This window comes from Brassica napus, chromosome C8 (genome assembly GCF_020379485.1).
Source record: "Brassica napus cultivar Da-Ae chromosome C8, Da-Ae, whole genome shotgun sequence".
Lineage (NCBI taxonomy): Eukaryota > Viridiplantae > Streptophyta > Magnoliopsida > Brassicales > Brassicaceae > Brassica > Brassica napus.
Window position 1 is genome coordinate 37,765,938 of NC_063451.1, and position 27,784 is coordinate 37,793,721.

A 27,784-nucleotide genomic window follows, 5' to 3' on the forward strand; every position below is an offset into this window, starting at 1 on the left:
GCATGGAAGACTGAGTCTTTGACTCATTAATAATATTCTAGTCAATGTTTCTATTTTCTATGCCTTGTTTTCCCACAATTCTCTTTAATTCTCTTTGACTACAAGTAGTATAAATATGTAATCTCTTCCATGAATAAAATCAGTGTAAGTTTGAGTTTATTTTTGTTTTCTTCTTTTCTCTGAGTGAGAGAGAGAGTTCTTTAGCTAGTTCATTGGTGTGAACCGGCTTGTTGATTTGGTGGTCAGCCATTTCATCTTCGTGTGTTGTTTGGTGGTTAGCCAACACATTCATTCTTTCTTGGGTGGTTAGCCTTAGATCGTGGGTATATCAAGAGCCATTTCGCATCTCTTGACGATCCTTTCAATCCATCTCAGTTCCAGAAGTGTCATTGCCTTTTTGGATCATATCCAACACCCAGCTAAAGTGATCCTTCCCGATTTAGGGCGTATCAGGATCCGGATATCTTAATTTTTTTATTCCAGATATCCGGATCCGTAAGTTTTATTAATAACTATTTCAAAAATAGTAATATCTATATAAAAAAATTAATTTTATTTAATATATTTTCATTTTTATAATAGTATATATAAATTTTATGTAAATTTTGTTATATTATACATCGAAATGATTAAAAACATTATATATATTTTTATTTTTAAATTATTGTTAATATTATATATATATATATATATATTAATATTATTTTTTATTTATTTTAAGGATCCAAATCCGATCAGGATATCCGCCGAATATTACAATTTTTAGAAGGATATCCGACATCCGGATATCCGAGAACCCCGGATCCGGATAAAGATAATAAAATTATGGATCCGCCGGATAAAGATCCGGATATCTTAAAATTGTCTGGATACCTGATCCGTCCCATTGTGATCCTCGACAGTGGCGGAGCCATGGAGGGACCCCGATAAAATCAATAAATTTTTAAATATAGGCTTGGTTTTAACGTTATTGTCTTGGACAGATGGTTAAGATCACCCCTTTTGACCCATGTGTCGTATGTTCAAGTCTTATATATGCCCTCTTTCCCTATAATAAAAATTAATTATGACCCCCACAAAATTTCTTTTTGCCTCTGCCACTGATCCTCGATGACTTCCGGTGGTCATTGGCAAGGAAATACTAACCAAGTTGATCTATAAGAAACATTTACAAATTCATAGACTAGAAAATTTAGATTTGGTTTTGAATATTTAAATTCGATTTCATGATTTTGTTATACAGATCTGAAAATATAAATCTCAATTTTAAGACTGGAATTTCTCATATATTGGTGTCACCCAACCTACCAATGTATGATTGGTCAAGGAACCACCTGGAAAACATAATTATCTTAACCAAGGGAGGACGACCAGTGGTTTTGAGGGAGTTTTGGCCCCAATACGAACCCGGGTTCGAATCCCACTAGCCACCGTCGATTAAAATGGGGTGAAAAAGGCGGCTCTCCAGGATGCCTTCTGCGGAAGTGTACTTATGCGCTAGTCGGATTCCCTCCGTGGTGTCCGGATTACCTGAATTATCAAAAAAAAAAACATAATTATCTTGCTGATGAGATTATGTTCTAACGTTCAAATTGCTTTATAGGTTGATGGACCATCTATCAAACATAAAGATCACGAGCCAGCGTGATCAACGCGTTAAGCGTATGTCTAAAGTAAATATTATAAGAATTTCATCCTTATTTATTCAAATAAAAGGATTTGAAAAAAGGGAAATGAATACAGAAACCTCAGAACTAGAAGAATATCCAGAAAATCAAACAAAAAAAACCTCATAAACCATAATTTTAAGTCTTTTTTTTTATTCCAAACAAATGCTACATAGACAAATCTCTTAAAGAGATGTCGCACTTCTAGTACTTACACGCACCATTGCTTGGGTTGTTCCCCTACGATGACTCCGCTTCCACTGAAATAACATGACTGGTCAGTTCGACCGTTTTTCTGGAAATAAGCATTCATCACAAAAGACGCTTGTGTCCTCAAACTGTTCGGGTTAGAGCACGAACCACCGGTTTGGATCGGTTTACAGTCAACGCCTCCCTGGTTACACACCCAGTCAATATTTCCCTGCAACTGCCCATCAGTAGCTTCCGACTTGGCCACACACCATTTACCACCACCAACACTAGGCGCTGGCAATGCTGGTGCTGGACGTCCACCACCACCACCAGCTTGTTTGTTTCTGAGGAGGCCAACGTCGTAAACCGGTGAAAAATCTGGCCAGAAAAGCCCCCAGTTCCGCTCTGCGGTTGGACCGGGCTTGCCTTCTTCGTTGAACAAACCGAAAATGTAAGTCTCGAACCGTCTGTCAGGCATGAGAGGTGTTCCTTGGCCTTGTGCACGTTTAATAATGTTGAGGTTGAACCAAGCCGCGTTTTCAGGAGAGCACCAAGACGCATCGCAGGCAGACGGCCAGCCCGTCTCACCAACGACGATGTCAACATCACCGTAGCCGAGAGCTTTCATGGCTGAGTAAGTCGAGTCCATGAGAGTATCGTACATGTTTGTGTAGACTTTTCCGGTTAACGGGTCACGGACCGCCTTGTACGGTGAGCGGAAAATGGCGAAGTTGACGTTTTTGGGATCGAAACCGAAGTAAGGGTAAGGGTTGACCACGAAAGGAGACTTGGTCTGGCGATGGAACGCTAGGATTGGAGCTAATACGCCTTTGTCCCAGCCGGGTCTGAATCGACCGCTGCTTGGTGCACCGTTCAGTTCATAGGCTATGATGTTAAGCGAATGTGCGGTTGTAACCTGAAACGAAGTTGCAAAAAAATAGTATACAATATATTAAAAACAATTATTATCAAACAAGTTACAAATTGATAACCATATTGGTCTAAATTTGCTATGAAATTAGTATATTATTTGATCTTACTCGGACCAAATATGTATTTCAGTATTTGTGACGTAATCAAAGGACGCTTTAAGACATGGCAGACACACTAGGAAAGTATCCGAATGTAAAGACAAACAAGACGGTGAAACAGCACGTGGGATAGTCTATATGGTCGGACCTTTGAATGATTATTATTATCATAAAAGAAAATTTGCTTACTTGCGAAGTTGCGATATTTTTCCTTTTTTATAAATGAAAAAAATGAAGCAAAAGTAAAGAAACCCGTTGAACTACATTATGCAGCTGCGCAAGGATTTGGACTTTGGATTTAACTTTAGATTCATTGTTCCAACATTATGCGCAATCAATGCATTCGGTAAAAAAATGCATTTATCACGCCAATCCTCAGTTACTAAATAACCAATAATGACATCAAATGTATTATTAATTATTTTATCCCCCAAAAACAGAAAAAAATCTGAAGATTAGGAAATAAATACCCAATAATGACATCAAACGTATTATTAATTATTTTATTCACCAAAAACAGAAAAAATCTGGAGATTAGGAAATGAAGAGATGACTGACCTTAATATCTTTGACACCAGCATGAAACAAAGCAGCGTTAAGATTCTTCATCGCCGGTAAAAGATTCTTGATCATGTTATCATCACCGGACAGAAGAATCTCATTTCCGACAGAGATATACTTGATCTTTGTCTGAGGATGAAACGGTTGAATATTAGCAGCAACCCACCGACGAGCTTGTACTCCGTTAGCTAACGCCGGGATATCACCGTTAGGGACGGTGACTACGACGGATATTCCTGTTCCGGCGAAGGCACGGATGATGTCGGGGTTCACGTTGAAGATCTTGACGCTGTCGATGGAAGTCTGAGTCTTGAGGAAGTTCGCCACCTGAGTCGGCGGTGGGAGGTTTCCTAGAGTGCCGTAGTTGACGCCTATGGAGGATATAGTGGCGGGGAGGGTGAGAAATACGGCAGCGGAGAGGAGGAGGAGAGAGATTGACGGTGGCGCTTTGGCCATTGTTTTGCTAGTTTTGGAGAAAATGGGAAAATAAAACGATTCACGGGATTGGGGGTGTTTATTTATGAGGAGAGAGTTAATGTTTTATTGAGAAACTATTATATATAATAGATAAAAATAGATATGACTGTTTGTATAGGGGGGGTATACGTGTGCTATAAGTGTGTATGTATAGTTGATAGTGACGAACAGCTGGAATTTTTAGAAATAGAAGTAAATAATAAGATTTGATCCATAAAAAAGGAAGTAAATAATAAGATTTGACCACAAAAAAGTAAATAAGATTCTTGTCTTTTCACGTTCGTCGGCTTAAATTTAGGCAAAGTCGTAAATAATTGGAAAAAGTGGATTTGGTCATGACCGTGAAAAATTAGTTAATTGGCTTTTTTTTTTTTTTTATCAACTTAAAACATTCATTAAAAGGCCTCAGGCCCAGGAGGAGAACACACTATAGAGGCAGGTTTTTGCCAAATTGCCTGTCTGCCCATTAAGGTCACGAGAAACAAAGGAGAAGCAACAAAAAACGAAAGACGATGATAGAGACTCGATGTCCGAGAGAATTCTGTAGAGATTCACCGGCTTGTTAACCGAGTTTATGGCTCCGATGAGCGAAAGAGAGTCTGAACGGATCCAGATTTTGGTGATGCCGAGGTGTTGAGCGTGAGAGAGAGCCTCCCGAATAGCCAACCCTTCAGCCATAAGCGCTGATGAGACCCAAGTTTGGTATTGACAACCATCTGATTGGGTGAGTGATGAAGCTGAGTCGAAGATCCAGGCCAGACCAGCGGTGAGAGATTCCTTTTTCCAAGCGGCGTCGGTGTTACAAGTTACTGTCTCGACAGGGATCAATGGCGGTCTTGCTTGGATCTGAGTATTCTTCTGTGGAGATTTGGTGGGGTCCTGAGCCTCTAGCCATTCACGAGCATTCACAAGGGATTTAGTGGCCGTGGCTTGTGCAGAGGTTGGTCTTGACTCAAACAGAAGTTTGTTCCGAGTGGTCCATAGATTCCAACACACCCAAGAGAAGATGTCGCTGCTTATACCACTCGGCGGCAAACAGGTCCATGTCCTTGATGTCTGAGCAGCTTCACTAACTGATAAGCAGAGCCCCGGATCAAAAGTCCCAGACAGGGGAATTAGGCTCCATACCTAGGCCGCGTAGGGGCAATGTAGTAATAGGTGTTCAGTAGTCTCAGTCTGACCGCAGTGAACGCAGTTAGTATTCTGTAACATCCCCCTCTTCTGTAGATTCCCATCCGTTGGAAGAGCTCCTTGAATCGATTTCCAAATGAAGATCTGTAGCTTTGGCGTAGAGGAAATATACCACACCGATCGATGCCAATCAAAGGAGTCAAGCGGAGCGCTACTGTCCAAGAGTTCTTTATCAGCAATAGCCGCAGCATACCCTGACTTTGCGGAGTATATGCCAGACTTCGCTGGGTACCAAATGTAGGAATCTCTTGCTTCTGTTTTGCTCGGTTTGATAGTCAATATTTCCTCAACAAAATCAGGCATTATCCTACTGATCATCTCTATATTCCATTCACAGGTACCTCGATTAATAAGATTAGAGACATAGAGATCATTTGTACCTTCCTTGAGTGGCCCATACGGTATAATGCGAGACGTAGTTGATATCCAAGCATCCGTCCATACCTTGATCTCTGTCCCTTCTCCCACTGCTCTTCCAATGTGGGAGGCTAGTAAGTCTCTACCAGCGAGGATACCAGTCCATCCATGGGAAGCGCCTTTCACCAATAAATTAGTTAATTGGCTAAATATAGTTTTTTATATTTTATTTTGTCCATGTTTTATTGTCTTTTTGCTGTTTTAATTGGTTGTTACTTTTTTGTGTGATTTAATCCAAAAAGTCCAAAATCTAAACCTGTTTTTTGCTAATCTCAAAATTAGTTTATATGATTAGTTTTACTATCCTATTTTTATGTATATGCCAAATTTACTGGTTGGAAAGAAAAAAATTGATTGGACGCGATTGTAGATATTCTGGCAGTCAAAATTTAATCTAGAACTATATGTCAATCAAACAAGTTTTTTTTCTTTAGAAAACTCACATAAAAAAATCTCTACAACATTAAAATATGGTGGTAGAAAAATTTATTTTCACTGTAAAAATAGTACTTTACAAAGATACATCAAAATAATCTACCGATTAAATTTTAAGGCCAAAAAAATAAATCTACCGTTAATTCCAATCATCCCCAAAGTAGATATGGAGCGTTGATTTTCGTGGATATGCTTTTCTCAAGATGCTTTTAATTTTAATGACCGATTTGAGTGTCCTAATTATATATTTGGTACAATTAACAAACTTTTTTTTTGGACAGCAATTAACAAACTTTATATTAAATGAAAAGAAAAAGAAAAAGAGATAAATTGATAGACGCGGTTTCTGATTGTCATATGGACACGTGTTTACTATGATAGAATCGTAGGAGTCTGAAGACCGCCGACAAAAGTCAAATAGATTCGAATCAACGTATGATGTTCCGGAAGCTGATTCTTAACCTTTACGTACCCTTTTGTTTAGCCACTTGTTGTGCTTTCTTTAGTAGAGAAAGTAGGCATGGACATTCGGGTCTTCGGGTCTTCGGGTCAGGTTCGGATCGGGTATTGTCGGATCCGAGTCTTTCGGGTCCTAGCAATTTAGATCCATATAGATACTTATAATTTTTCGGGTCGGTTCCGGGTCGGATCTTGTCGGATCCGGATCGGTTCAGGTCTATAATTTTAATACCCGTAAAATATCCAATATTTTCGGGTATATTTTGGATCCGGATCGGTTCGGGTATTTAGGACCCGAAATAGACCCGAAATACACGAACTGGACCCGAAAACTCTAAAAATACCAGAAGAACCGCAAAAATACCCAAAAATTTATCCAAAATCAGACCCGAAAACCCAAAACATACCCGAATTTTATCCGGATACCCAAATTATATTTTCTAAAAATCTAAAATTTCACCCGAAACCTACAATTATACCCGAAAATCCAAACCCGGAACTTTAAAAAAAGTCTGAAATACCAAAAATATACTCAATCACCCAAATATACCTAGTATATACAATTATTTGCGGGTACTTCGGATACCTGAACGGGTCTCGGGTAGGACCCGGATCCGAACCGAGACCCGCGGATCCAAAAAAAGAAGACCCAATAGGTACTTAGCATGGATCCGGACCCGGATCCAAATCTGTATTTTCGGGTCGGTTCCGGTTCGGGTCTTCGGATCCGGGTAAAATGCCCAGGCCTAGAGAACGATCCTTCCATGTCTCCTTCTCCGCTGCTACTAGATAACAGTTTTATTGTCATTGTCATTTTGCCAATGACCCCAATTACGCTGATTAAGTGATTATACAACCAAGGCAAGACAACTTTTTTAAAAACCATATTAGGTAAATTGGAAGTTAATTTATATACTTTTTACAAAAAAAATCAATTAGGTGAACATAAGATTGTAGACCCTATGCTTTTGGAACATGTTTGGAGCCGAGATTATTGAAATACAATTTCCAATGGTGATAACAAACATGTTACCAGTTTGGCAGTTTCATTAACCGTGGTGGTTTTTTAAACTTTGGATTACACAACTTAATTCAAAAATATTGGGCTTTAGAGAGTCAAATTTCAAGACTTCCAAATGAAACGGGATTACCCAGCATGACAACGTTACGTGAATTATGCATGTTTCGTGGTGATTAGTCTTTGGATCTAAAAAGTTTTTAGAATTACACCATAGTTATAAAAGAAAAAAAACATTACAACGTCAAAATCAGACAAAAGAAGATAGCCGAAATATATTCAGAAAACTAAACTAGTAAACGAAGAACATACTTAGTGGGCTTCATCTATTTCTTTTGCCTCATGCATTTTGATGGGCCGTAAAACCTTATTGCGACAGGCACAGGCCCAGCAGCACTCTCCACGCCACATTACTCCGTAAACTTACGTTATTACCCTCATCTTTCCAGACCTTGGCCTACACGTCGATGATATTTCCCCTTCCCTCGTAATTTACTTTAATATTCTCTCTTCCTTCCTAAGTCCTCTCGGGGGAATATTCCTCTATGCCTAGACACGATCGTAATTTCCAAACTCAAATAATATTGAGAGTTGGTATAATATAATAGTGACCCCTGCGAGAGACAACGGCCACTGAACACTCTCTCTCGGTCTAGCTCTCTACATCGTCGTTTCTCGTGATCATCGTTCATAAAGATGGTATTAATGCTTTGATTGGATCTTGGCATGGATGTTGTTGGCTAAGATTTGGATTACGCTTATGTTGTTGTTGTGAACTTTGAATCGATGTAGAACGGAACTGTTGAGGAGGTGAATGACAGTAAACAAACATTTAAGTCAAATGTGCCAGCTGGAGTAAACCGTGGAATAGCTTTGTCTTGACATTATGATGCATTCCAGGCTGTAAAGAAAGGTATTTGGTATGATGCCTTCCAAGCTGTAAACCGTGTGTGATGGAGATATATTTGATTATCTTGTAAAGAAACGTTTTTTGGTTAAGAGAGCGAATACAAGTTAGAAGTAAAGCTTTTATCAAGATCTCTCAGTCTCCTTTTATTCACATGGTATCAGAGCTCATTTAACCCTAACAGGTGCTGTCATGGCTGAGCAAGATCCATATCCTTTTCCCACAAGTGTTCACATTACAAGTTCTGTTACCATTAAACTAAGTGACAGCAACTATCTCCTATGGAAGACTCAAATGGAGTCTCTTCTCCGCAGTCAGAAGCTGTTGGGTTTCGTTACTGGCCAGATTCCACCTCCGCCGGAGCAAGTGACAACCGTGGTTGACAACGTCAATATTCAAGCCCCAAATCCTCGTTCTGAAGCTTGGACTTGTACGGATCAACTCGTCATTTCTTGGATCTTTGGCACACTTACTGAGGAAGTCCTAGGTACAGTACATGGTCTATCTACGTCTCGTGATGTCTGGTTCTCATTAGCTGACAACTACAACAAGAGTTCTATTGCTCGTGAGTTTGAGCTCAGACGGTCTCTCCAGTTGATGACTAAGAAAGGCAAAGACTTTACTACCTACTGTCGTGAGTTTCGAGCCATATGTGACAAGTTGAGCTCCATTGGGAAGCCCATAGAGGAATCCATGAAGATCTTCTCATTTATCAATGGCCTTGGAAGAGAATATGATCCAATCATCACTGTTGTTCAGAGCTCCATGACTCGAATCCCTCTTCCGACTCTGAACGATGTGATTTCTGATGTTTCTGGTTTTGATGCTCGTCTTCAGTCGTATGAAGCAACATCAGATGTTACTCCCAACATGGCTTTCCAGACTCACCGAGGGTACTACAACAACTCGAACAGAGGACGAAGCAACAACTATTCTCGTGGTCGCGGTGGTTACTCTGGTCGTGGTGGTTTCTCAACTCGTGGAAGAGGTTTCACTCAACAAGTCAGCAACTCTGGTGGTGGCAATAACAACAACAACTCTCGCCCTGTGTGTCAGATATGTGGCCGCACCGGCCACTCCGCTCTTCGTTGCTGGAACCGCTTTGATAACTCTTATCAGAGTGACGACGTTCCTCATGCTCTGTCCGCTTTTCCAGTCTCTGATCCTAGTGGCAGGGAATGGATAGCTGACTCAGGTGCCACTGCTCACATGGTTCCTAATACATCACAGATGCAGAATACTACTCCATACAATGGTTCTGAGCATATCATGGTGGCTGATGGCAATTTCCTTCCGATTACCCACGTTGGTTCCACAACGCTCACCACTGAGACAGGTAGCCTCCCTCTAAACGATGTTCTTGTCTGTCCTTCAATGCAAAAATCACTATTATCTGTATCCAAACTGTGTGATGATTACCCCTGTGGAGTATTCTTTGACTCTAATGCTGTCTATGTCATCGACCTCGATGCTCACAAGGTGGTGACAAAGGGAACTCGAAATAGAGGCTTGTATGTGCTGGAGAAGAAGGAGTTTGCGGCTTACTTCTCAAACCGTCAGTGTGCAGCTAGCGATATGGTGTGGCATCAACGACTTGGACACGCGAACTTCCAGATTCTTCAGCTCCTCAAGCAAAGCAAGGCAATCATAGTCAATAAGAGCAGCATTTCTCCCATTTGTGGACCTTGCCAGATGGGAAAGAGTACGCAACTTCCGTTTTTTATTTCAGAGTCTAGTGTCAAAGAACCCATAGATCGGATACATTGTGATATGTGGGGTCCTTCTCCGGTTGTATCAGTTCAAGGGTTCAAGTATTATGCAGTCTTTGTTGACAACTTTAGTCGCTACTCATGGATAATACCTCTTAAAGCCAAGTCTGATTTTTGTGATGTGTTCATTGTCTTTCAAAAACAAGTCGAAAATCAGTTTAACAAGAAACTGAAAGTCTTTCAGAGCGACGGGGGTGGTGAGTTTATGAGCACCAGGTTTCGCAATCATCTCAGAGATCAAGGGATTGTTCATCTTGTGTCATGTCCTTCAACGCCTCAGCAAAATGGTATTGTTGAGAGAAAACATAGACACCTTACTGAATTGGGTCTTTCTATGTTATTTCAAAGCCATACTCCTCTTAAATATTGGGTTGAGGCCTTCTACTCTGTCAACTTCATCAGCAACATGATCCCTTCTTCTGTTCTGAACAATAAAAGCCCTTCAGAGGTTCTCTTGGGTAAAGCACCAGACTACTCGTTTCTCAGAATTTTTGGCTCTGCGTGCTACCCGTGCTTGCGTCCCTATGCTCAACACAAGTTCGAGCCACGTTCCTTACAGTGTGTCTTCCTCGGTTATCATCCTCAGTACAAAGGATACAGGTGTTTGCATCCGCCAACAGGTCGAGTTTACATCTCTCGCCACGTTATCTTCGATGAACAGACCTTCCCATTCACTGGACAGTATAAACATCTGCTTGTGAAATACAACTCTGGTTTGCTTAAGGCTTGGCAAGATGGTACTGCATTTGAAGCCCCTCCGGTTTATCTCCCTACAGTATCTTCTCAAGTTACAGAGTATCCTCAAGTTACAGAGTATCCTCAACAGGATGATCCTATCACAACGGGTCAAGATACGCCTATTGCAACTCCTACTCGTTCTGATCATGGAATGGAAGACTTCGAGCTGTCTGAAGGAGAAGTATCCACCACAACTCTTCCTGAGGTTGCTCAATCACCTCCTCGTGTCTCACCAGACGTAGCAGAGCCTAGTCATCCTATGACGACGAGATCACGAGCTGGTATTAGCAAACCTAATCCACGTTACGCTCTGGTCGCAAGCAAGACGATTCCCTCCTTACCAAAGACTATAGCTGAAGCCTTGGCGCACTCTGGATGGTATCAAGCAATGTTGGATGAACTAGACTCGATTTATCAGAACAACACTTGGTTTTTAACAGAAGCTACAGAAACTATGAATGTACTTGGTTGCAGATGGGTTTTTACAGTGAAGCTTAACGCAGATGGGACATTCAATAAACTTAAAGCGCGGTTAGTCGCTAAGGGGTTTGATCAAGAAGAAGGAGTAGACTTTACAGAGACATACAGCCCCGTGGTTAGGACTTCTACCATTCGGATAGTTCTTGCTGTAGCCGCTTCAAAGAATTGGAACATCACTCAGCTTGATGTTAAAAATGCTTTTCTTCATGGAGATCTTCAAGAAGCAGTCTATATGCTACAACCACCAGGCTTTGAAGATTGCACTAAACCTCATCATGTGTGCTCTCTCAAGAAGGCTCTGTATGGTTTAAAACAAGCCCCACGGGCTTGGTTTGATAAATTTAGTAACTTCCTTCTTGAGTATGGTTTTGTCTGCAGTAAAGCTGATCCCTCTCTCTTTGTTTATCATCACAATGGCGACACATTGGTTCTCCTCCTTTATGTAGATGATATACTTCTCACTGGCTCAAACTCATTCTTGTTCAAGTCTCTTATCACTGAGCTCAGTAGCCGATTCTCCATGAAAGATTTGGGTAATCTGCACTACTTCTTGGGAGTTCAGGCTCAGAGTACAGATCATGGTCTATTCCTCTCTCAATCCAAGTACACTGAAGAAATTCTTCACCATGCCAATATGTCTGCTTGTAATCACGTTCATACACCTCTCCCTTTGCGACTTGATCAAGTTTATGAAGATACTCGGCCGTTTCCTGAGCCTAGCTACTTTCGGAGTCTTGCTGGGAAGTTACAGTATCTTACTATCACTCGGCCCGACATTCAGTTTGCTGTGAATCTCATTTGTCAGAGAATGCATTCTCCAACTGAAGCTGACTTTCATTTGTTGAAGCGGGTTCTTCGCTACCTTCGTGGTACTTCATCCATGGGGATTTACTTCCGTAAGAACTCTGGTTTGGATGTTGTCGCGTATAGTGATAGTGATTGGGCAGGGTGTAGAGAGACAAGACGGTCGACTGGTGGCTTTTGTGTCATGATTGGTTCCAACATTGTCTCCTGGTCGGCAAAGCGCCAACCGACTGTCTCCCGGTCGTCCACTGAGGCTGAATATCGAGCTCTTGCAAGCACGGCCTCTGAGTTAACATGGATTTCGTTTGTGATGCGTGATATGAAGATCAAACAACCAAAGCCGGCCGTTCTTCACTGTGACAATCTCTCTGCAGTTTATCTTACAGCAAACCCGGTTCTTCACGGTCGGTCTAAACATATTGAAACAGATTACCATTATGTTCGGGAGCGGGTGGCTCTTGGTGTCCTGGAGGTTCAGCACATTCCTTCTGCACTGCAACTTGCAGATATCTTCACTAAATCTCTCCCGCGCCATTCCTTTCAGAGTCTCAGAGCCAAACTGAGTGTTGGTGCTCCACCCACCATCAGTTTGCGAGGGGATGACAGTAAACAAACATTTAAGTCAAATGTGCCAGCTGGAGTAAACTGTGGAATAGCTTTGTCTTGACATTATGATGCATTCCAGGCTGTAAAGAAAGGTATTTGGTATGATGCCTTCCAAGCTGTAAACCGTGTGTGATGGAGATATATTTGATTATCTTGTAAAGAAACGTTTTTTGGTTAAGAGAGCGAATACAAGTTAGAAGTAAAGCTTTTATCAAGATCTCTCAGTCTCCTTTTATTCACAGTGAAGAAGATTGTCAACACTCTTAACGAAGCTCAAGTACCTTCCCAGGATGTCGTTGGCATGTGCATATACTATAAATCTTCATCTTAACAAAGGGACATGTTAATTACTAATTAGAAGAGTATCTGAATTGCCTTTACTCTGATAAAAACGTATTTGATTTGTGTATACAAACAGTTCTGTGTCCATTAGCCATGTAGTGATGTTGTGGTTAGATCATATACTTTGTGTTTCTATCTGCTTGGATGACCAAATCTATCAAAAGTAGTTCTTATTAGTTGACTTATGTTTTTCTGTTTATGCAAATATGATTAGGTTTTATGTAATGTTTATAGGAGTAACTTATTATACACGTTGTTGGTTACTAACGTAGTGGAAATTTCGCAAATGCAGAGGTTGTGGTTAGCCTTCCATATGTGTTTCTTCCTCTTGTTAAGAGCAAATTGAGGTCTGACTTCTATGTCGCGGCTCAAAACTGCTGGGTTAAGAAAGGAGGTGCCTTCACTGGTGAAGTCAGGTGAGATACCCTCGCAGCTGAGTTCTGTTTGATTTATTTTGTGTTAGAAACAAATTAGTTTCGTTTTGTGTTCTCTTCTTTGTCCTGTTTCATATTATATCCTGCCTCTTATGCCTTAAGTAATTACGTAAGTACCTATTGGGTCTAAATATTTAGGACCCGAAAAAACCTGGACCCGAAAGGAACCGGCCCGAACCCGACCCGAAGACACGAACGCCCAGGCCTAGCTCAGCCCAAGCTCTCAGGAAGTAAGTTATTTTCTATGCGTGTGAGCTGTTAATTCTCGCGATGACTTTATATATGAAATCCAATATTCTTTCTTGTCTATGAACAAAGGTACATGATGAGCTGAGGAAATGGCTTGCAAAGAATGTGAGTGATGATGTCGCTGCTACAACCCGCATCATTTATGGAGGTAAGCAATAAATACCATATCATATGACAGTACTTTGATTTGAACCAAATGCCTCCTCTACAAAGTTTCTTTGATACTTAGCTTGATTATGTAAATAAATTATCAGGATCCGTCAATGGTGGTAACTGCAAAGAGCTCGGTGGTCAGGCCGATGTTGATGGTTTCTTGGTCGGTGGTGCTTCTCTAAAGGTACATTTATATTGTGTTTTGTCTTTTGTTTATCTCAGGCAAAACCATTAACTAATGGCTTTTCTTCTTCTTTCATTGTTGCTTTTGCAGCTTGAGTTTATCGACATCATCAAGGCTGCCGAGGTGAAGAAGAGTGCTTAATGAGTTTCACTAAGCAATATCTAGCTTCCTTTTGCTTGTTCAGTCTCAACACTGATTTTTAAAATGAATAAGTCGATACAGTTTTATTATGATACTCTTTGCTTCATGTGTATGTTATCTTGAGAAGGCAACAATCATTTTACCTTTTATTTAGTTGTGAGCTTACAAGAAAATCTCTTCCTTGATGCTGTGTCCGTGTTCTTAACGTCCGAGCTATTTAATTAAAAGGAAATTAAGATAAATACAAGCCCGATCGAGGAAGTGTTTTTTTTGCGGTCTAGTCCAGTACAATTGATTTTAGCCCAATAACAAACGTCTCGGCTTTTCTTTTCTAAGACACTTGATTCATTGAAACCAATCAGTTCTTTATAATGTTGCTTTATTCTCAACTTTATTCTCAAACTCAATGACTCCTATCGTTGTCCAATTAATCATTTTTAATTAATGTTTTGAAAATTGGTAGCGTTGTAGTTTGTGCGGTCGACGAACATTGGTATTGCTTTCTGTGTAGATTTGTTGCGGCTGTAAAACAAGTACAAGAAAGGTGGTATAAACTTTTTTTTAATACTTGTCTTTTAAATCTTATCATCAAAACTGATCTAAGTTTTTAATCATCAACTAGACCTGATATAGTGATGCGTCATGTGTTCTACTTCCATTAGTATTTTGTTATAGTTGATCCCTGATGAGTAATGGTGTTAGCCACTTCAAAAAGTAGAGTACTTTTTGAATGATGAAACTCACGGGATTTGGCCAGATAATGCTGCTGTCAACGAATGGGTATTTAGTTTTAGTTATTTATTTATCGCTTTTTCGGCTACTGGCTTATCAATTTTGACCTTTAAGCTTTTATAATGTTGCTTTATTCTCAACTTTATCGTTGGTAATCATAAGAAAAATATAACATTAGGAAAACCCCATGGAGAAACTAAATTAAATAATCGTCACGGTGAAACTCATTATTATTAACGAATGTCATTATTTGGTTGTAGAAAATAAAATGTATGCTACGTAGAGTGAGTGGTACTGGTAATAATACTTATGGACTACTTGTTAATTAGTAAGTAAAACCAGCTCAGCGGAACTAACGTGATAATGTAGTTAAAGAGACGGATAAGTCCAAAAGAAGAGCTCCGAATGTCAAAAACTGTTGAAAATACTGAGCTCAATGTAATCAATAAGGGTTTTGACCTGACCACGAAAGTAAAAAGTTTACGGATTTTGACCTGACCACGAATAATCTAAGCTAATACCAATAACATAGCGACTATTTTCATTATAAAACATGATCACGTTTTATCTCCGAAGTCAGACCAGAGATGCTCATTAATGTATATACTATAGTTTATTATTTAATTTTCCGCACTGTTTTACTTTTTGAAAAATGTATTTATTATTATTGGTTGACACTGGACTTATTTGCGTAACGAGCAAACAATTGTGACCTTAGAAAGGGTCCAAGGGAGGTTTGAAAAGGTCGTCCATCTTTCTGTAGTAGCGTATTTTGGGGTTCATCTAACTGAAACAAGGGTTTGCTATTTTTTATAATTGTTAGTCTGACGACTGAATAATTAGTTTATAAATATAAGATTGGGACTACACATTTTATGTGTGTCAAACTAAGCGATCTGACTTTATTATATCCATAAACCTATCTATCTATTCTTCTATTTCAAAATTCGAATTTATAATCTTGTTTTCTGATAGCTTAACCTTTTATGTGTGTTCATCGACAAACAGATTTTTATATGTCTTTCACTAACCCACCTTGTAATCATGTCTTCTTATAATTTTTGAATATCACAAAAGGATTGAAAATGATGTTTTATAATTGTAAAAGAAAAACTTATTAAGTGAGAATGTGACTTATAAACCAAGAGAAAAGTACATAAAGTGAATCATTGACTTTTGGGAAGTTTTGCAATTCAAACTTCAGGAATTGTGAATACCTCGATCAACCACTTTGATTAGATTCAGTACGTTCAAACTGATTTTGTTAAAGATATGTCATTATACTGTTTCCACGATTGTATAGACAATGTTTTGTTTGTAATAATGTCAATGATGTTACTACCCTGTTAAATTCGATAGGTAGCATTTTTTTTTGTAAACAGATATGTACCATGTTGTTAACAAGAACATCTTTAAAGGATATATACTATCTAACACAAACGTTAACTTACATCGAGTTGGATAACCTCTTTTCACTTTGCTGTTTTTTTTCTTTGTTTGACATTTTAACTACTAACCTCAGTCCATTTCCACCAATATATAATAATACTAGTAAGATGGTCTAACAAATAACAATAAAATAACAAGAACTACAATAATGACATCTTGTTATTTCCATCATCATATGAAAATAAACTACCTTTTGCAAGTTTGAGCTAAACTAGTAAAAAAAATTTTCCAAAGTAAATGAATTACAGATTATAGATATAACGACAACATTTAGTTCAATAATTGGCTAGCTATGTTTAGTTTTAAAATCTGGCCTATCTGTATTTGTGCTAAGTGCTAACCATTTTATATGCATGAAACTTCTGTCTCACGATCCTAAGTTAATTACTGTTTAATTGTCTTAAACAAAAGTACATTTTTTTCTTGCAAATCTTACTTTTCTTATCTACTCGTGTAAGCTTTAATTTATATACTGACTATTTGCATTATAATTTGTTTTTGGCAAAGTAGTACTCAATTACATCATACATATATGTTATTCTACATCAATCAGAAAACCATAAAGAAAATGGTGTATTTTATTTTATTTTTGACTAAGAGGATGGTGTATTTTCTTACCTACTTGTAGAAAACTTATAGATGGTTAGATATTCTATTGCAAATCTAAGCTTTTCCTATAACTTGTACAAAAACTTTTTCAAACTCCACAAGGTCGAAACTTGCTTTTATGTCTTTCAATCACAACAGTAAATAGTAAACCAGATTTTGTCTCGTCATTCAACACCCAAATTAGCAAGAAAAATAAAAACAAAATAAACCTTTGCATCTAACCCCACCACAGCAAACTGAGCCAGCAAAAGATACCAAAATCTCATGACCCTTTTTTTTTGAACAACAATCTCATGACCCTTAGTGATCTTCTTTCTGCACGTTAAGCTTTAATTTATATACTGGTTATTTGCATTATAATTTGTTTTTGGTAAAGTAGTACTCAATTACATCATACATACGTATATGTTATTCTATATGAACCAGAAAACCATAAAGCGGATGGTGTATTTTATTTTATTTTTGACTAAGAGGATGATGTATTTTATTTTATTTTTGACTAAGAGGATGGTGTATTTTCTTACCTACTTGTAGAAAACTTATAGATGGTAGATATTTTCTTGCAAATCTTGCTTTTCCTATAATACAAAACTTTATCAAACTCCACAAGGTCTAAACTTGCTTTTATGTCTTTCAATCAGATCAGTAAATAGTAAACCAGTTGTCTCGTCATTTCAACACCTAAAGCAACAAAAAACAAAATAAACCTTTGCATCTTATTACCCCACCACAGCAAACTGAGGCCGCCAGCAAAAGATACCAAAATGTCACGACCCTTATGAGTCGGGTCTTTTGAGACTTCATCTCACTGTCCATCGAACCTCTCTGATCTTTCTGCACGTTAAGCTATATATTAACACTGAAGACAAAAAAACAAATTTATAAAATATAAAAACCAAAGGAGAGGAAAAAAGCTCATCGATATCAAATTATTTTATTAAATAGATTATTTTCTTCAACTCGGTTTTGTGGCTTGCTAGTCAAAGAACACTGTTGTCTTAGTTTGTGTGTTTTGTACTTTATCAGAGAGAGTGAAAAGGACCTTTCTTCTTCTTCTCCTCATCGCTCTTTAGTTGCCTCTCGTATCTCATCAACACCCATCATCTCTCTCTCTCTCTTATATTCTTCTTCGCTCTGTTTCTTGATATCTCTGTTCTACACAACCACAGTTCAAGAAGCTACTTGTTGTCAGAAAAGAGCAAACACAAGCTTGCTTTCATTGTCTAGAAATGGGTTCTTGCCTCAGCTCTCGTGTCAATAGTACGTTCTCTGCAACTTCAAAAAAGTTTCCATTTTTATAAAATTTTCCTGGAAAATTTTGAATTTTTCCTTCAGATTCGATCTTTTTATGAGTTTATCAAGGATGGGTTTTAACAAAAGGAATGATATTTTCAAGAATCTTCACGTGATCTAAGTAAAGATTCACACTTTTTTCTTTCTCCTCAATTTTGACTTTGGTCAACGCTTTGTGTGTTCTGCAGATAAGAGCAGTGGTCTCTACGACCTCCACCTCTCGAGTGTTCAATCATCATCATCAGCGGCTCACAGGAGAGAAGGAGAGATACTCAGCAAGGCGAACGTCAAAAGCTTCACCTTCAACGAACTAAAACTCGCGACCAGAAACTTCAGATCGGACTCTGTTGTCGGAGAAGGCGGGTTTGGTTCTGTCTATAGAGGTTGGATCGATGAGACGACTCTCACTCCGACTAAATCTAGCTCCGGTCTTGTAATTGCTGTCAAGCGTCTTAACCCTGATGGGTTCCAAGGTCACCGAGAATGGCTGGTATGGTGGTTACACACAACACTGTTCTTGTTATGTCTCTTTAATCTCAATCGTTAATTGTCTGACTTTGAGTTGTTTGTTGTGAAATTCAGACAGAGATTAACTACTTGGGGCAGTTAAGTCACCCGAACTTAGTTAAACTGATTGGTTACTGCTTGGAAGATGAGCAAAGACTACTTGTGTATGAGTTTATGCACAAGGGTAGTCTTGAGGATCATCTCTTCACAAGTGAGTCATAACTCATAAACCAAACTATTTTATTGAAACTCTTTTAGGAGATTGTTTGTTCTTATGTTTGAATTGGTTTTTGAAGCAGCTGGTGTGAAGTGTAAGCCGCTCTCTTGGACCTTACGGGTTAAGGTTGCGCTTGATGCAGCTAAAGGTCTAGCGTTTCTTCATAGTGACCCTGTTAAAGTCATATACCGAGACATAAAGGCCTCTAACATCTTGCTTGACTCGGTATGTAACGCTCTTTCGAATAAAAGTCTCGTTGTTCTCTTTAATTAAAGGATTAATTTGGTTTCTATTGCATTGACAACAGGACTTCAATGGAAAACTTTCAGACTTTGGGTTAGCCAGGGACGGTCCAATGGGAGAAACAAGCTATGTCAGTACAAGAGTCATGGGTACATTTGGCTATGCTGCTCCTGAGTATGTGTCCACAGGTACTAAGATATGATACAATCAATGGTTAGATAATGAAAAATATTGTTTTATAATGTCAAGAGTAGCATAGTGTTACATGCTTGATTCTTGTTTTCATCCTCTCATTATTTTTTTCTTTTTCAGGTCACTTGAATGCTAGAAGTGACGTGTACAGTTTCGGAGTTGTGCTTCTAGAAATACTATCTGGGAGGCGAGCATTGGACCATAACCGACCAGCCAGGGAGCACAACCTTGTGGACTGGGCTAGGCCGTACCTCTCAAGCAGGCGAAAGGTTCTACTAATTGTGGACTCTCGTCTTGAGTCACAGTACAAACCTGAAGAGGCAGTGAGATTGGCAAGCATTGCTGTGCAGTGCATCTCGTCTGAACCTAAGTCAAGACCGACCATGGACCAAGTGGTCCGAGCCTTGATACAGCTGCAGGAAAGCATGGCTAAACCGGCTAAAGTTGACCCGGGTAAAGATACCAAGAACGTTGTGGGATTGAAAACGGAAGACAAGTACCAGAAAAAGGGTTTAAACAAAAAGACCATTGGTTTGTAGTAGGTAGATTATAAGGATGTGGTTAGGTCTCATGTCTCCTCGTGTGTTTGTAATATTGCGTGTAGTGATTTTGTGACACTAGTTGTAGTTTTGCTCCTGATATGGAGATTTTTTTCTTTCTTGTTTTCTCTGTCTATTTGATTAGATACATAGTTTAATTTTTATTTTCTATGTCATCTCTCATACAAGTTTTGTTTTGTGTACCTTTTTCTTTCTTTTGCAAACATGATTTTCATTTTTAGTAAACCATTCTTGCATCTAATTTCCAAAGATATATCCATCTTATTAAAATAGAAGTACATTTATAAATTAACCCTTAAAATTTCAATTTATTTACGCCTCATATCACTGAAGTAATAACTAATCTTATCTTTAAACATTAACTGTTTTTTTTTCTAATTTATATACAATTACTTGAAATAAATTCACATCAAATTCATGATAAATCTTAAATTTAATTAATACACCACAATTCGAAATCCATATATTTATGATCTTCGTAATTGGCAAGTCTTAAATTATAAAAATACATGACCTAATAAATCTATAATCACTACTTTCTCAATTTACTTTGTTTCAATTTTTCTTAAAAATAAATTTCACTGATTAATAAATAAATATATACGAATTATTATAAACTATTATAAAATATATTTTGATGATATAGTAAAATAATGGAAATATGATAATATATATGTATATATATTTAACAACCATAATTACATTATGAACTTTTTAAATTAGTTTTAAAATAATTTAAGTAAACGTACAGAAAAACTAAAAAAAAATCATTTCATTTACAATATAATATTGTCAAAGTTTACAACATACTTAGCTAAAATAATTATAAAATCAAAATAAATACCATTGGTTAAAATTTAAAACCTATAACAATTTTAAATATATATATATATTTTATATTGATATTAAAAATTAATTTTCATATTTTCACAAGATGAATATGTGATATTTTTATTTAGTTATGTGTGTCATTAGTTTTAGTCAAAAGAATTATATAAAACTCAACATGCATTTATATAAAATTGATTTCGAATATGGAAGGTGTGTCATTAATTAATAAACATGATAAAAACGGGATATAATGTTAAATATAAAACAATAATTAATTTACAAAAACGTAAAATAACTTGTAAAAACCACCTAAACCAGTTTAGATATCCTTTTACTCAATTTAGAACACAATATCGTTTTAAAAATATATAGTTATATTTTTATTATTTATTAGTAATAACTAAAAATTAAAACTACATAAAATAATCATTTATATAATATATACATAAATATAAATTATTCCATTTATATATTATTGGTAGCTTATTTTCATACAAATTAAATTTCACTCAAAATCAAATAAAATAAATTTATATGATAAATATATGCTGATGTAATTGAATGTTAAAAACAAAATATAATTACTCAATGTAATAAATAGAATTATTATGTTTAAAATGTTATATTTAACAATTATATAATATGTGTTAAATAATATAATTTATATTAAACAAAATTTTACTTATAAAAATGAAAATAAATACCGTGCGGTCGTACGGGTCAGGTTCTAGTGAGACTTATTATAAGAGAACGCTAAAGAATTTGAGAAATATTGGTTTACATTTATTATCTTATTTCATCATGCATTATCTTTTCCTTCTTTTATTAATTAGTGAATAACAACAGATGGTAGAGAATACTTTTCGGTAGGTATGGTGATTCTTCAATGAGATGAAGTCGTTTTCAGAGATGTGGAATATGCCGGGGATGTGTTGTGCTTTATTCAGTGCCAAAAAAAATGATGATCAGATTAATGTTTTCTTTTGCAACCCTTGTGGTTTGTAGAAGATATATCTTAAAAACGGTTGGTGTGGGGCATGTTGTATTTTACTTTACTTTATGTTGGTTATGTTGTTAGAACGTTAGCTAATAGTACGTTCTCTTTTTATTTCTGAACGGCGCTGATAGTACGTTCTCAATATCATTTCAACTAACATAATATAAGCAAGGAAAAATTTGCGAGATAGCTATATTTAGAGAAAAAATTTAGGTCAATATCATTGGTTTTGACATAATTAGACAAATAACAATTATGCATTAAGTGAGTCAGTTTTAATCGTCTCTTGCACAAGTAGGTGAACGATAGAATGTTAGATGACATAGACAAAAGTAGGAGGTGAAGCATAGAAGGTTAGATGACGTAGACAAATTGAGGTATGACTACTATTTAGTTCACATATGAAATAATATAAATAACCACCTCACACATTTATGATCACGTACATATGTACTGAATGTTTTATTTTACATCACCGAAATAATACAAATTTCTAACTTCACCCACATATTCTAATACTAAACATTACGCCAACTCCAACCTCTGTATACTAAACATTATCCCAACCAAACCCCAACCCCTTAATACTGAACCCTAAACCCTAATCAATAAACCCTAAACTCAAATACAAATCCTAAACCCAAATATAAATCCTAAACCTAAATAGAATGAAACAAAATAAATAGCATGGTATATTGGTGAAACTATGAAATATCAATGATTTCATGGAAGAAGTTGATGCTGACCCTAACCATATCCCTTCATCATCTAAATACTAAACCCTAAAACATATTCACTAAACCCTACACCCTATTCACTAAATCCTAAACTCAAAAATAAACCATAAACCCAAATATAATGGAACAAAAATAAATAGCATGGTATATATTGGTGAAATTATGAAATATCTATGATTTCATGGAAGAATTTAAAGTTAATGTTGACCACAGCCATACCCCTCACCTTCTAAATAATAAACCCTAAACCATATTCTTTAAATCCTAAACCCAAATATAAACTCTAAACCCAAATAGAATAAAACAAAATAAATAGTATGGTATATATTGGTGAATAATAAAATGTTTATGATTTCATGGAATAAGTTAATGATGACCCCAACCATATCCCCTCACCTTCTAAATACTAAACCCTAAATTGTATTCACTAACCCTAAACTCAAATATAAACCTTAGACCCAAATATCAAAGTGTAAAAAAATACATATATGTAATATTAAACTATACAATCAAGATCATAGTACGATATTTACTTATTCAAAAACTATATTTCCAAACAAAGTAAAACATTCTTTAGTAATCATCAAATGAAATGGAACATGATAAAATATAACAATAACAGAACATATCATAATAGGAATAGAACAAACATAATACATATTGTTTTACATTTCTATTCCATATGCAAATAGAATAGAACAAAATAAACGAAAACTGTTCATCTTCTCCAATCAACTTAACTCATTCATGGCGACAAAATATAAGTGTATCTGGAGATAGTACATACAACCACATCAGAGAGACAAATTTTGTTGTTGATACAGTAAATAGAAGAGAAGAACATACGGTGATGACGTGATGATGGTGTTGTTTGTATAAATGGAGGTGATCGCTACTATACAAGTCTTGTCGGCAAGGGTCAGCGCAAATTGGGATTTGAATGTGAATCGGCGAGGGTCAATGCAAATACCATTGGGCCTGTTACTTTCTCGTCTCTTCTGAAGATTTCAAAAGCAGTGAACCGACAACTCAGACAACTGAATTCTCTTCGCAAACGCCTTTTCTTAGTCGAATTAGCGTCGGGATTGTAATCAGAGAAAATGCGGTGGAAACAATCTGGGGTTAAACTATTCAAAGGGGTGTGAATCTGGGAGGGACACGACATATTTTTGTAAAATAGTAATTATTAATTTCATTTTTTTTTCTAGCAGGTTTCCCGATTTCAATCAGGGGCAATACAACAATATTATATAAAAGACAAGTGGAACAGTGAAAAGTTAGGGCAATTGGCTACTCAATCAATTATGTTTTTTTAGCGTCATCTCACCTAATTTCCCTATAAGAAACTAGGGTCGCTCTGCGCCACACGCGGAATATGCTTTACATGTGATATATATAAGTATATTATTGTATATTTCCATTTCATATTTTATGTTAGTTTTTGCAAAAGAAGTGTCTAAAATATGTGTGGTTTTTAAGAATGTTTGGGTGTCGAGGGATTATATATGTTAAATTTATAATGTTTAATTTTGATGGTTGTATCGATATTAAGAAACTGCAGGGTATAACATATTATATAGGTTGGATGAGGTTTACGTAATTTTTTGGTTGTATGTTTTTTTATAATTCTAGATCCATAATTGACATTTGTTCATGTTTTTAACGTGTTTTGATTTTTAGTTGTAGTTAAATATGTTTTAAGATATTATGCGTCAATTATTATTTTGTGTTTTTTTTTTATTTATGGTATCATATTTTTATGTTGAAATTGTTTATGTGATGAGATTCACCTTCAATATGGTTGATTAATTTTTTTATACGATCCTTGAAATATAGTTTGAATAGATATATGTTCAGTTATTTTCTGTGGTGTCAATTGTTTTATTATTCTTATTTTATTTTAGATTATTCATGCAAGAGAGCCTTGAAAGACTTGAAAGCACCAATTTCAGACGTCAGATTCCGCAAGAAGATTAATAAGATACGAAACCTTTCACTTCACTCAAATTAATAAATTTTTTCTAAGAGATATACATACTTATTGTTCATTATTTTTAGGGAAAATTGGCAATATAGAACAACTAAACTAAGGTATTGTCCCCTTAGAACAAAATCAACTTTTGTCACTTTTGGACATTCACTACCCTTTTTGTATATAAAAATTCATATCAATTTTTTTAGAATGCAAAAAAATCTGGAAAATTGTATATTTGATGTAGATAATCAACTGCATATAAGAAAAATAAATTTGGATTCAAAAAATGTTTGAATAGTAATTTCAAAAATTGGGTAAAGGTGTTAGAAAATCAGATCTACCATCTACGGAGATTTAGAATATATAATCTAACAAAGACATAGTGATCTAACAGTAGTAATATGCGCAATACACCGAAAACATTAGCAACTACTAGGGAAGAATATAAAATCCTCATTCCCTCTATGCTCTACGTAACTGGTAGATTTGATGCGCTACAAAAACTAATTAATCTACTAAAGTAGGAAATGCATTATTCGAATTGTCTTTTTGTCTACACCGGTGGTATACAATATTCTACCAGGCCTTCTAATTTCTAAACAGATAGAATGCAAATTCTACCTAATAAAATTACAAAATCCGAAAATCTAGCCAAAAACGGTTAGTAAATATTCAGTAAATCTTTTAAATGTTTTTAATTTCCTTTTTTATTTTTTTTCCTAAAATCTTGTCTTCTTCTTCAACATACCACGATTTCTGAAATTCAACGTGGAAGTTTTCTTCATCTTTTAGTTCTTCCAAACTTTTGTCATTATAAAATATGAAGATTAACATATATGCTTCATGTGGTTTGTGGAAATCGTCGATGAACAATGGATGGGGATTTCTTTCTGATGAAGAAAAAGGAGGCATGTTACTTACTTTGGACACAAGTTCAAGCTTTGAACACCTAAAGGCTATGGTGTGTGAAGACTTTGGAATTGATGTAAGCATGGTCAATATAGAGCTGAGTTATTTACCTTCCGATTTGATCAATAGCATCTACTCACCCCCTGTTATCATCACCAGTGATCGGCAAGTTAGAAATTTTCTTACATATGTAAAGAACAAAGCTTCGACGCAGTTGTGTGTGAGTACTCAAGCCTCTAACATAGCGGAAGAAGGTACTGAGTCGCCTAACAGAGAGGAAGCGCCTATGGAGTCTGACGATTCAAGTGATATGGAGTCTGACGATGCAGCTGATATGGATTCAGAAGAAGATGTTGAGGTACCTGACAGTGAAGATGACAAAAAGTGTGACAAAGAGAAGATCAATGAAGATGGTGTTCGCTTTTCTTTGGTGGATGTTGTGAAGAAGGGTCAATCTTTTAGTTCCAAAACACTTTTGAAAGCAGCATTCGAAATATGTGCAATGAAACATAATTTCGACTACGTGGTTGCCAGATCGGATAAAAAAGTGTACGTCTACAGGTGTTGTTAATCTTATCAATCTGAGTCTATAGGTGTTGTTAATCTTATCAATCTGAGTCTCAGCTCCTTCTTCAAGAATGCGTTTTGGAAACTGATAAGCCATTCCTATAAAACATGAAATCATAAACTTCAACTCGCTAGCCATTCCTTTAAGGACATACAAACACAATTCCAAAGTAAATATAACTCAATCTCACAATCAAACTATTAGACATTCAAAAATAGCACCTAACAATCACAATCAACTAGCATATGTGTTTTTCTCTACACGCATGGTCCAAACACGACAAAGAAACAGAGACAAATCAATTGATCACATTAACAACATGTAAAATCGATCTATTTACATGTCAAACTAATTAGCCTTTTCAAGTCTATTAGGAATTGAGAACTATAAACGTGAATCGAATCGAATTGTGTTTTAAAACGTGAATCGAACTGAACAAAAAACTACAATCAACTCAAACACAAACTAAAAATCAAAACCGTAAATGTGAATCGAATTGTGTTTTCAATCAAAGCAATCTCTATCTACTACATGCAAAACCATAAAACGAACAAAATAAAGAAAAATAATAAAGGGGATTTCCAAACCCTAACCTTCAATTTTTGGGAACCGAGATGAAGCAAGAGCAAAAGAAGAACAATGTGAATCTAATCGTGACGACGATTTCAAAGGAAAGACGAAGAGATGTGACGAGGAAGGAAGGACGAAGAGATGTGACGACGGCGGAGATAACAGAGCGTAGACGAAGAGATGTGACGATGAAAGAAGGAGGACGACGGAGAGATGGGACGACGATTTCAACCTCTCCGACAGACTTAGACGGCCAGCTCAAGACGGTGGCGACGGCGAACGAAATCGCATCTTCTTCAATTGAGAAGGAGTCAGAGACGACGATTATTGTGTTTTTTTATAAAACTTTTACTCCTTTTACTTTCTATTTCATTAAAGCAAATTTTTTTTTATGGTAACTACATGTTAAAGAAAAGGACAAAACAGGGTATTCACTATTGTTTATTCTATAGGGACAAAGATTTATGATTTAATACTAAGGGGACAAATCTATAGTTATTTTGCCAATTTTCCCTTATTTTTAACTGCAACCTATCCATGAAAACTTTAGTACCCTAAAATCAAAGTACAAAAAGTATAGAAAACTTGATCTCTCGTAAAAAAAACTTACAACTTCACCAGTAACAAAATTCCCAAAAGTTCCATCACCAACTTCTTTTGACAAAATTATACTCAATTTTATTGATAGTTAAGTGTAAGTTTCTAGCCATAATCAACCTCAAGATGATGATATGTTCAGACAACCCATACCTATCACTCACCAGAGGTCCACACTTTAACCTCGAATTATTGTTTCTGAATCTATACACGAATAGGACTTCAATAGAAGTCCTTACAAAATACAGTAATTCTAGAAAAAGATGTTGCAGATTTGCCAACCATACTCTGTACCTAGCAACTGACATTCTTAGACACCTCCCACATCATCTTAATATGACCACAGAAACATCAAGCATATTTTAACATATTTTCTCTCTTTTTTTTTCACATGCTCCATGCAGTCTAAAAAACAGCCTTCAACCGTACCCATTTTCTAGACCAAAGATAATTTACTTGTTCAGTCATCATGATTCCTTTACGTTTCACCAACAATAATAATCAAAAACAATATCCATAACATCTTCTACTTGCAGACTCCAC

At 36.5% G+C, this 27,784-nt stretch overlaps 2 protein-coding genes and 1 long non-coding RNA gene across 6 annotated transcripts; 2 read left to right on the plus strand and 1 right to left on the minus strand.

The window, feature by feature from the left end:
- Positions 1 to 1,197: 1,197 nt before the first annotated feature.
- LOC106396255 (glucan endo-1,3-beta-glucosidase-like) lies at positions 1,198 to 4,040 on the minus strand. 3 transcript variants are annotated; one of them, XM_048764665.1, is made up of 3 exons: positions 3,449 to 4,008; positions 1,889 to 2,775; positions 1,198 to 1,530 (listed from the first exon to the last, which is right to left on the minus strand). In XM_048764665.1, the coding sequence occupies exons 1-3, from the start codon at positions 3,905 to 3,907 to the stop codon at positions 1,527 to 1,529; spliced, it is 1,350 nt and encodes a 449-aa protein (XP_048620622.1). In that variant the 5' UTR covers positions 3,908 to 4,008; the 3' UTR covers positions 1,198 to 1,526. The 3 variants fall into 3 exon arrangements, with proteins under 3 accessions (XP_048620622.1, XP_048620621.1, XP_048620620.1); XM_048764664.1 differs by having other exon boundaries at positions 1,883 to 2,775; XM_048764663.1 differs by lacking the exon at positions 1,198 to 1,530 and having other exon boundaries at positions 1,775 to 2,775; positions 3,449 to 4,040.
- An 8,589-nt stretch (positions 4,041 to 12,629) lies between these two features.
- LOC106396256 lies at positions 12,630 to 14,404 on the plus strand. Its single transcript, XR_001279454.3, has 5 exons — positions 12,630 to 13,510; positions 13,667 to 13,758; positions 13,847 to 13,925; positions 14,032 to 14,114; positions 14,205 to 14,404. It is a non-coding gene; the product is annotated as an uncharacterized LOC106396256 (long non-coding RNA).
- Positions 14,405 to 17,946: 3,542 nt separating this feature from the next.
- Positions 17,947 to 20,241, plus strand: LOC106396925 (probable serine/threonine-protein kinase PBL1). 2 transcript variants are annotated; one of them, XM_013837437.3, is made up of 6 exons: positions 17,947 to 18,305; positions 18,527 to 18,828; positions 18,921 to 19,056; positions 19,145 to 19,287; positions 19,370 to 19,493; positions 19,618 to 20,241. In XM_013837437.3, exons 1-6 carry the CDS (start codon positions 18,275 to 18,277, stop codon positions 20,034 to 20,036), a joined length of 1,155 nt encoding a protein of 384 aa, XP_013692891.2. In that variant the 5' UTR covers positions 17,947 to 18,274; the 3' UTR covers positions 20,037 to 20,241. The 2 variants fall into 2 exon arrangements, with proteins under 2 accessions (XP_013692891.2, XP_013692890.2); XM_013837436.3 differs by having other exon boundaries at positions 17,978 to 18,305; positions 19,142 to 19,287.
- The last annotated feature ends 7,543 nt before the right edge of the window (positions 20,242 to 27,784 follow it).